Source organism: Mytilus trossulus, chromosome 11 (genome assembly GCF_036588685.1).
Source record: "Mytilus trossulus isolate FHL-02 chromosome 11, PNRI_Mtr1.1.1.hap1, whole genome shotgun sequence".
Lineage (NCBI taxonomy): Eukaryota > Metazoa > Mollusca > Bivalvia > Mytilida > Mytilidae > Mytilus > Mytilus trossulus.
The window spans coordinates 5,035,026-5,046,035 of record NC_086383.1 but is presented as its reverse complement, the minus strand read 5'-3'; the positions used below and the strand labels follow the sequence as shown (position 1 = coordinate 5,046,035).

The window sequence follows — 11,010 nt, the reverse complement described above, 5'->3', positions numbered from 1 at the left end:
ACACCAAAGTGAAATGTTATGAGGAGATTGAGCAGTTAGCAGTCATACTTGTGTGTCAGCCCGATACAGATATAAGACTATATAAAATATATAGTCTGTAAAAACATGGTCGTTGTTTGTTGTCGTCGGCTTTACTTGTTTTGTTCACTGTTTTAGGATGATGGTTTTTCTTCTTCAAAATAATTTCATATTGTAGAACATTTATTATGTTTATAATGGCGATGGCTTGCATAGCTTACAAATTATACAGGATTTACTATGTTTAAAGACGATAGCACCCTTTTTTTAAACGTGCAATTTATTAAAAATTAAAACAACAGGTTATCAAATATCATGCGTCCAAATATCACATATCTGAATCTACCTTCATAGGATAAGTTTAAAAAGAATGTTTGAAAGCCAAAAATGTATGAGAAACAGTTACAGCGGAAAAGCTATATATTCCAAATGGACCTAACAAAATCGCAAAACCATCATAGGTAACCTTTGACTGAGGGAATTGAATAAAAAGTCTCTTTATAATTTCATGAACTATAAATGGCCATTTCGTCGGAAGTTTGTTTTGAAGTTTTTCTTTAATAATTGTCCAATTGGCAATCATGCCATTTTCCCATATTTACATTTTACTAAATTTAGCCTTCAAGACGTATCAAAACGTAGAACGTACTTTTAGTAAAGTTATGTACTATAGATTGCACTCGTGCTAGTTCCCAATTCACATAAATCCGGCTGAGCACGCTTTACCGGTGACCTCAACATTGTTTATAATACTTCCCTACGAAACGAGTTATCAAGAGGTCAGAAATATACATTTATTTAAAAAAAAAGCCTATACCAAATCCGGAATATGACGGTTGTTATCCATTCGTTTGGTGTGTTTAGGCGTTTGATTTTGCCTTTTGATTATAGACTTTCAGCTATGAATTTTCCTCTGAGTTCAGCATTATTGTTGGTCTACTTTTTATGATACGACTTTTACATATTTCGTGAGGAAGCAGATACAGCTGTAGGAAAGGATGATGAAATCATTAGATTACAAACTATATATATTACCCCTCTGCAATGTAGACAATAATAGAATTGTGAGGTGCCTTTCGTTTTACGTACACACCTAGTAGTAGACATAGACATTTTAAACGGGAAACTACACACTAAAATTTACGACGAAAGAGACGATTTTTCGTTCCCTATTGTTAATTTCCCATTTTAAGATTGTGATGTTCCTTTGGCACCATCTTACGGTTTTTATATTTCACAACCTGTTCGCTATGCCCGTGTTTGTTGTGACGTTTTTGATTTTAACGAACGCAACCTATGTATTACTGGTAAATTATTAAACCAGGGTTATCGTTACCATAAATAACTTAAAACCTTTACTAAATTTTTCCATAGATATAAAGATTTGGTTTTGAAGTTTGGTTTTGAACTTATTTCAAATGGGATAGCACATCCTCATTTTTATTAAATGATGTTAACCGTGCCCGGAAATTTAGAAATGATCCATGTAAACTTGTTGCTCCTTTAAATAAACTTATTTTAAAAGGTAACCAATTCAACACTGTAATAAGATCATTGAATATTGTTTTTATTGGTATAAATATTGATTTTTTTATCAGTAGATTAAAAGATTACTAAAGATTACTAGTATGTTATATACAGATACATTTTTATGGATCTACAATCTGTCGATACCTGTAACTTGGCATTGCAGAAGGTCATGTTTTTCTCTGGCTGTTTATGACGTCTTGACACTAAATCCATTGTATGTTGGATGTGTCCGGATTGAATGTTTAGTCTTAGGGCTGATTTTTTTATTAGTTGTTAGTAGCTTTGAACTAGATGTCAGATAACTGTGAGTACTCTCGGATCTGTTCATTGTATCTTTTTGTGTCGGGATGTATAAGTACCCGGCCACGTCCACTTGTTTTTTTTTTTGTCTATCTGATGAGTTAAGCCTTTTCAACGGATGTTGTACTGTTATACCACTGTCCCAGGTAAGGGGGAGGGTTGGGATCCCGCTAACATGTTTAACCCCGCCACATTATTTATGCATGTGCCTGTCCCAAGTCAGGAGCCTGTAATTCAGTGGTTGTCGTTTGTTTATGTGTTACATATTTGTTTTTCGTTCATTTTTTAAAATAAATAAGGCCGTTAGTTTTCTCGTTTGAATTGATTTACATTGTCTTATTGGGGCCTTTTATAGTTGTTTATGAGGTCTGGGTTTTGCTCATGGTTGAAGGCCGAACGGTGACCTATAGTTGTTTATGTTTATGTCATTTTGGTCTTTTGTTGATAATTGTCTAATTGGCAATCATACCACATCTTCTTTTTTATATAACAGATATGAAAGAATAACCTTACATATCATATCATATATCTGAGCTAAATAGTGTACACCCATGCAAATGAGACGACAAATGACAAATAAAATAATACCATTACAAATCATCTATCGGAAAACACCAATTTATTTGAAAGAAAACATCATTGAATCCATTATATAATAATGAAATTAAGGAAGTGTCTAGTTGAATTATTTTCCTGCTCCAGGGAGACAATGACAGTGACCGTCATAACAATGGGACCTTCCAAATCTGCAATGTTCACTGCTGCAGTCAGCTACGTCTGTGCATGCTGCAAAATTAAAATGTTGATATTATTTTTTTTTATATGATATATATGCTAAAGAAAGAGTTTTCAAAAGATTAAAAAAAACACATTGTCTTGTTCGTTCCATTACTTAAATTAACGGCAATGGTTCAATGTCTAAATATGCATAAGGATACTTTGTCATTGTTGATTGTCGTACGGTCTCATGTGTACTTTGATACAATTAAGTTATATAATCTAATGTGAGTAATTTCTTTGAATACGAATTTGTTTAAAACATTTCAGAAAACCGAGAATATCCAATAGTTAAGTACGTATGAGCAAAATACCATGTTTTGTCACGTTTAACAAATAATATTAAAATTACAGATAAAGCTACAAAGTGCAATTTTAATATTTTTTATTATACTGAAAAAATAAATAAACAGATGTGATATTGAGTTTTATTTATGTTTCAATTATAATGCATCTGCAGACTGCAAGTAAATCTCTACTAGTAAAAGAAGTAACATTTGCTAGTCACGATATTCCTATTGTAGACATTTTTAACCATTGTTCGATTCAAACAAAAATATTAGTTTACCGTAAAAACAATTCTACTCTAGATTTGGTTGAAATGTAATAAAACGAAATTGCTTACTGTGTCCAGTTCTGCCGCTGCATGTGCAATGACCCATGAAGCATACTACATGATGTGAAGAGTCTGTGCATGTGGTCTGAGTACATCTACGGTCTGATGTACATGTCTCACAATATACCGCAACTACAATATTACAGCAACACATGACTAAGTATTACGGCATGTTAAATATCATGAAGATACGCTACATACAATATTACAGTCACTTTACATTTTCATTTATTTCATGTTGTCAAAGTAAATAAGCAAATATAAAAAAAATCAATTGAAAAATGCATTTCTTTTTTTGAATTCGAGCGTCACTGATGAGTCTTTTGTAGACGAAACGCTCGTCTGGCGTATGTACTAAATTTAGTCCAGGTATCTATGATGAGTTAATTCATAAATGTAAACTTTGAACTTAAAAAAAGTGTGGGATATTTGATATGGTCTTTATTTTCCGTTAGTTCCAATCAAATGACAAAAGGTTTTGTACATGTAAGTTGTCATATGGTATGGAATATTGACAATTAAACCATGTAATCTTTCATTTCATTTTAATGCGCAATTCTATGTTTTTCTTGTCGTTTGAATTCCTCCTTAATGTACAAAATTCACTCTATAGAAAGCAATTCAAATTGGTTTCATATGATTTCTGTGTAAAATACAAAGTTTTACATTAAGATGAAGTACCACAATTCAGTTGCATTTGACACATTATGCTGATTTTTTTTTATTTCGATTGGCACAAGCTTAGATTAGGTAGGAATTTAGTTGAAACAGCATCCAAGGTACAAAGTATGCAGATTGCAATGTTAACTCTTGAACAATAGACTGCCTATGCACATTACGAAAATCTTATTTCTCTAACTATTCTGAATTTTTAAACAGTAGTTTACCGATGTTGAAATCGCACTAATTGATTAAACAGAAACCAATCAAGATAGTACGAACGTTTGAGCGAGTGACCTAACACCGAAAACTGATAATCCGTTGGTTGCAGTAGGGTACGCATCTCAACATCAGATCGAAATTCCACAATCGTAAATAGGACACACTTGATAACATGATTGATACAATGACTACATGTATTCTGGTATCTCTTCAACCCTTTATTTGTTTGGTTTAGAACTATTTTGATATGAGTGTTACTGAAGTCTTATGTAGACCAAACGAGCGTCTGGTGTACTAAATTATAATCCTGGTACGTTTGATAACTATCTTAAGATTAAAGACCACATAACATGATCATAAATCTAACATATTATGAATGAACGGAGTAACACATAACAAAGTAACCTGTTATTGACACTTAACTGAAAAAGCACAGCCCCAAAAATATTCGGATTTGAAACGCTAAAATCACCGACGAAGTAACTTTTTTGAGACATATACATTAATTTGTTACAGGCGTAACACATTTTTTATTTCAATCTAAACCACGCAATTTCTGTTGTTCGAACTGCTATTAGTGTATCATTAAAACGTAAACAAAACGAAATATATGATAAAAATTCCCACATAAAAATCACGTATTCTAAGTTTAAACCTTTCAACTAAATGATAAGATATCAAAAAAGTATAATCTCAAAAATACTGAACTTAGAGGAATAAATTCGGAAAGTCGATAATCACATGGCAAAATCAAATAACAAAACGCATCAGAAACGAATGGACAAGAACTGCCATATTCCTGACTTGGTACAGGATGAACGGAAATGATAAACGGTAAAAAGTCGTACGAAAGTAGGCTCACAGCTCTGCAAGTGAACTCATAGCTCAAACCAAAAGACTGTAGATAAAAATAATTAGGTCCCTACACTCTAATATATATATGATAGCTCTTTGAACAAATCCTATGCAAATCGAAATCTCAAGATACATAAATAAATTAACTGATACCTATACATACCGATAACGCAGAGAAGAATAGCGATGACCTTCATTGTTGCTGTGTTTAATCAAGTGTAAATAAAATAATTGGATTCTAATATTTATATAGTCGAAAAGAGGTCTTTGTAAAGGGAAATCTATAACATAACATTTCAACAATATCAACTTATTAACAAATTGTTGAATAACTTATTTATCTATTCATTGTGAAAACCCTGTTGAGCCTCCATGGATTGAACTTTAATGATTGTTAGTCACGGATCGTCTTGATATGTCTCTCAGATGGACATATTCTCAAGATTTAAATAGAAGGTTAAGTGCATTTCTACAATGAAGTACATTGCTGGACTCAACTTACCTTCCACATTTTGACACTTCTTGAAAGTTATATATAGTCGTATACCAATAAAGATAAGTGGCATCATTGCCCAATGGACAATTACTCAAGAAATACGTTATAACCAACCTTTCGAAGTCAAGATTATGACAGTTGTTATCCATTCGTTTGATGTGTTTGAGCTTTTGATATCGCCATTTGATTAGGGACTTACCTTTTTGAATATTCCTCGGATTCAGTAGTTTTGTGATTTTACTCTTTTGGAAATTTTGATAGACATTTTTTAAATACAAAAAAAACTAAGGATTCAATTCCTATAGGCAAATATGACCATAGCTTGATTTTGCTATGTTTTAAAAGTCTATTTTGATTATATGGCTCTTCATCTGTCTCGTTTCTTGTACATCATTGCTTTTCAAATATCCGGCGTCGGCGTTCTTTATGAATGTCAATCCAGAAAAGGGATTTGGATGAATAACATTTGTAATGATTAATATGTTTAAAACTAAATGGTACTGTAGGACCGTCAATAATGCACTAATTCCATACATCTAGTAAGCTATACAAGCCATCGAAAATACACATGTGAAAAATGTGAAATATATTGAAAAAAGATAAAAATGTGATATCGGCACACAGCACACTTATTATTTAAATTAACCCCACCAACGCCCCTCCCCTTTCAAAAACATATCTTTCTTATGTATCTTATGCAAACCACAGTGAATTGAATCAAGTTTAAAGACAATTCCAACAAATACATCAAAATGTTTTCTAAGATTCAAATATCATTTGTCCTATCAGGGGATCTTATTGTTTCTCTATGACTAACATTATGTATTATGTAGTCCTTTCGTAAGAAACACATGAGATGTTATGAGTTTATACTGAAATATATTGTGTAATGTCAATTTGTCTTGCTGAACTTTGAAATAAAAAAAAAAACGTATAAAGGATGTACGAACAGATTTTGATTTCAGGATAAGCAAATGTTTTAATTGCCGCGAAATAATTTAATTTAAGAATAAAATTATTTAGCAAACGAATAAGACATTTTTGTCGATTTTTAAAATCTTTGAAACGATTATTAATAGAAAGATCAGTAATTAATTGATATTTAAAATGAAAACATGTTATTTTCTGTCATTTGCTAGTTATTGAAGTTTAAAGATGTTTTCGTAAAACAATTCTTATTTCAAATAAAAAGTTTCGTTATGGTTGTTTCTATTTAAGATGACAATATTGCAATAAAAAAAAATCTAAAATAATGTTAATTGAAGTTTTTCCTACATTTTTTTCTGTGTTCACTTATCATGTGATTTTCCTTTTTTATACTCTTTACTATTACACATTTATCTTTTCAAATTGTTCATCTTACTTGGGGATTTTTGTTTATATATTATTACTGTTCTCGTTGTGAAGTGTATAGACATTTCACATTTCTTTCTCTTTCAGTCATTGATTTTTAAGTTTGTATGTCGTACTACAAAATTTCTATAATGCGAGAATTCAATCCATTGCTGCAATATCCAAGGATATGTCGCAATAATGAAGTATTCGTTACACCTACGACCGCAATATTGTCAAGTCAAAACGAAATCGTGATTCACAGATGACCTAATTTTGAATTTGTCTCCTTATTTAAGATAACAAGCGACCGTTAGATTTCACTTCTTACAAAGGACAATAAACATGAAGGTTGCCATTATTCTCGCTTGTCTTGTTGGTAAGTTTACGTATTTGTATACGTTTTGGAGTAGAAAAATTAAATTTAATACTAGTAACTATATTTATCAGAAATAAAAGATGTAAATAATGCTTTGTAGACTTTGTTCTGCCGAATAAATATAATTTATTGAATAACTGAAGAGCGCGTGAAAAAAAAACTATATTATTTTTTTAAGACAAACTAGTAATCTCAAGAGTTGTTAAGCTGACTAAGGTGATTTATCATGTTTATTTTCTTCCATCTTTGATTTTGAAAAGAATGACCCAAAAAGTTTAATAGAGTGGTAATTCATGTGTAAAAGTTTTCGTGTTAATGTAGAAAGCTATGTGCTTTATAAAATAAACGGCATTTTTTTTCCACCTCAAAACAAACGACTGTTATGTTCATTTTACATGTTTTATATAAACACATCATAGATACCAGGACTAAATTTGGTATTTACGCCAGACGCGCGTTTCATCTACAAAACACTCATAAGTGACGCTCGAATCCAAAAAAGTTAAAAAGGCCAAATAAAGTACGAAGTTGAAGAGCGTTGAGAACCAAAATATTTGCTTCATTAAAGGGGGAAGGGTATTAAAATATAACACACATTGTATAAGGGTAGTCATTTTTCCTTATCTCAAAGCATATCATAAAGGCTTTCTTCTTTTTTTTTTATCTTAAAATTTACAAACAGTTTGGTTTTTCCATGCATATCATAATCTAACACATTCTTAGAATTTTACGCAACCATTCACACGAAAAAAAGTCCGGTGATCCATATTTTGTTTGTACTAAATATATACATATGATATAAATATATATACATGATATAAACTACATTTCGACAAATCAATAAATCTAAAGTGTTTTTATTTAGACCTCCGAATACCTTCCTTAATATGACCGAAACATAAAGGTATATGCTAAAGATGAGTTGATCAACTAATAGAAATATAACGAACATCTTAAACAGCCTGTGATTTAACAAGAAATGCATTACTTTTTTCCTAAATGGAACTATCGAAAAAAGCAAAAACAAGAAGTGATGGAAACGCGTTTCTCTTCTTACTTTTATTATGAATTAATTGAATGACCACTAACAGTATGCATAGTATGAAATAACGCCCTCCACATTTAAGTACCAATTACAGATGAACTGGTAGATGGTAATACCAAAAACGCAAGGTAAGTCGATATGAATCCACTTATTTTTGTCTATCTCATGAGATAAGCCTTTTTAAACCGATTGTTATAGTTGGTTCTTATCTTGTACTGTTAAACCACTGTCCCAGATTAGAGAGAGGGTTGGGATCCCGCTAACATGTTTAACCCCGCCACTTTTTTTATGTATGTACCTGTCCCAAGTAAGGAGCCTGTTATTCTGTGGTTGTCGTTTGTTTATGTGTTACATATTTATTTTTCGTTCATTTTTTTATATATATAAATAAGGCAGTTAGTTTTCTCGTTTAAATTGGTTTACATTGTCTTATCGGGACCGTTTATAGCTGACTATGCGGTATGGTCTTTGCAAATTGTTGAAGGCCGAACGGTGACCTATAATTGTTAATGTCTGTGTCATTTCGATCTTTTTTGGATAATTGTCTCGATGGCAATCATACCACATCTTCAGTTTTATATGCAATGAATACAGACAACAGTAGTTTACTAATGTAGAGTAGAATCAAGTCATACACAGACAATCGTCTATTGAAATAAACATAATCGATGCTGTTATAGATCAGACGATATTCATAGCGTCTAAAGATATAAGAAACTCGTGTTTGTTGAGATCATTACGTTGTCTTTAATTCTAGTAAAAAGTCGATAATCAGTATTAACCGATGACAATGGATGAAGTAACTTGATGAATCACAATCACATTATGTTTGGACTAAAAGGGAATATATCAATTCTTCTATGACAATTGACAACAACAATATTATGTTGGCGTATGATTTATTCAATTGTTTTGACTTTGCCTTGTGTAAACCGCTTCAGTCCGACACAAAAATGTAACAAACAAAACAAATAAGCAGCATACATTTTCAGGAGTATTAAAAAAAAAAGTTCTCGAGGGGAAAAATACTCACAACTTTTATAGTCGAACATATCACTTCATAGGTTTTTTTTTAATTTTCCAGCCTCTATCTATGCTGAGACCTGTTCAAATGATTCTGATTGCACAGACACAAAATGCACATCAGGTCATGCATCCAAATGTCTTCAATTAGTCTTTGGAAGACACGAATGTGTCTGCAGTGATGGCGAAGCTGGAAATGGTAAGATATTATCTTAAGAGAAATCAATTTAAACAGATCCCTAACATCTGGACTAAAATTGATTTGGCTCGTCTAAATGTTATAGAAGTTTTCCACAGATACTTATTTTGGCTCTGTGATAAAAATATCAAATGCACTAAATCAGATTTTTTTAATTGAATTTGATCATTAAAAAAGTTATTATTTTCCTAAAAATTGAACGTGATTAAAATATGCAGTTGATTTTACAGAGTTATCTCCCACTAATGTAATGTACCACCTTACAAATGTTTTGTTCTATCCAAGACAAAGTCATGTTTGATGAAGAGTTCTATAAATCGTAATTAAGTGCTCTTAAACATACATGTATTATCATATTTGACCATTTGTTCGAAAATCAGTTTGATAAAGGACACGATAACAATTATTTTCCGACCACATGCCCATTTGATAATCAGAGTATTCTATTCACAACCACATGTTCATTTTCAAAATAAGTGTATTCTCTATTTTATTTATATCTTTAAACAAAATGCTTTTGTTCATAGTTTTTGTATTGTTTATCGAAGACGAATTTCAAAAATAGCCGTTTCCATTTTGTTGTATTTGAACTAATACTACAATTTTTATTTTTGCAGCATGCACTGGTGCAAGCGATTGCTCTGCCACTAAATGCAGAATTGGAAATGCTCACTGTGTTGACGCCCATTGTCGTTGTTACGGAGGAATTGGCAAATAAACAATACAATATTTATAAATAACTCGTTAGTCTTAATCTTTCATTCGACTTTTCAAAATCCAAAGGACTATGAGTAATCTCATTGTTGGTCCATAAAAATGAAAATAACGTTACGTCATTGGTTGAAATTCCATAATTTATCAAGTTATAAACACCTCACAATGGTTTTGAAATATTACCCAGAATGCACAAGATTAAAAATAGGTACCAAAGTTTCTGCAAACAATGCGTATACAGAATACGTTATCTCATTAAATAATTCAAAATTTAGTGACTACGTTGAGCGCATCTATCCCATCGAACTCGAAATACAGGATATGAAATAAACTGTCAAGTCTTCATCAAATCGAGACTATCATCTAAACATTGACAATGAACGTCAGTTAAAAAAAACCTGTCACACTAAAAAAAAGATTTTAGCTGCCCAATTGTTAACTTTCAATGTCTATGAAGAAACATTCAACCAGAGCCGGCATACAGATTCAACATTTATAACAGAGGTTTGATGCTTCCTGAGCAGTTATTTCACAAAGATTTGCAATAAGTAAAGTTAAAATCATCCCTTTGCATATTTTGCGGACGCTATTAGGAGTTGGTTGTCTGTTTTGGAATACCAGTTTCACAGATGATAGCAGATGTGTTTTGTTTGTCATAACAATAATCCCGTCCCGTCTTCACGAATGTGAAAAACCGAGATATACTTATACTAATATGAGCAACAATAAGAGTGCCACATGTAAGCCTGCTTACCATTGCGGAACACTTTGGATCTTGTTTTTAGTGGAATTCTTGTTGATATGTCTTCAGTTTTTAATGAAATGTTTTATGTAATATCATTTA

At 31.6% G+C, this 11,010-nt stretch overlaps 2 protein-coding genes across 2 annotated transcripts; one reads left to right on the top strand and one right to left on the bottom strand.

Moving 5' to 3' along the window:
• Positions 1-2,450: 2,450 nt before the first annotated feature.
• LOC134691679 (serine protease inhibitor Cvsi-2-like) lies at positions 2,451-5,264 on the bottom strand. Its single transcript, XM_063552240.1, has 3 exons — positions 5,142-5,264; positions 3,251-3,373; positions 2,451-2,634 (listed from the first exon to the last, which is right to left on the bottom strand). Exons 1-3 carry the CDS (start codon positions 5,173-5,175, stop codon positions 2,534-2,536), a joined length of 258 nt encoding a protein of 85 aa, XP_063408310.1. The 5' UTR covers positions 5,176-5,264; the 3' UTR covers positions 2,451-2,533.
• A 1,812-nt stretch (positions 5,265-7,076) lies between these two features.
• LOC134691678 (serine protease inhibitor Cvsi-2-like) lies at positions 7,077-10,192 on the top strand. Its single transcript, XM_063552238.1, has 3 exons — positions 7,077-7,185; positions 9,315-9,452; positions 10,070-10,192. The coding sequence occupies exons 1-3, from the start codon at positions 7,152-7,154 to the stop codon at positions 10,168-10,170; spliced, it is 273 nt and encodes a 90-aa protein (XP_063408308.1). The 5' UTR covers positions 7,077-7,151; the 3' UTR covers positions 10,171-10,192.
• The last annotated feature ends 818 nt before the right edge of the window (positions 10,193-11,010 follow it).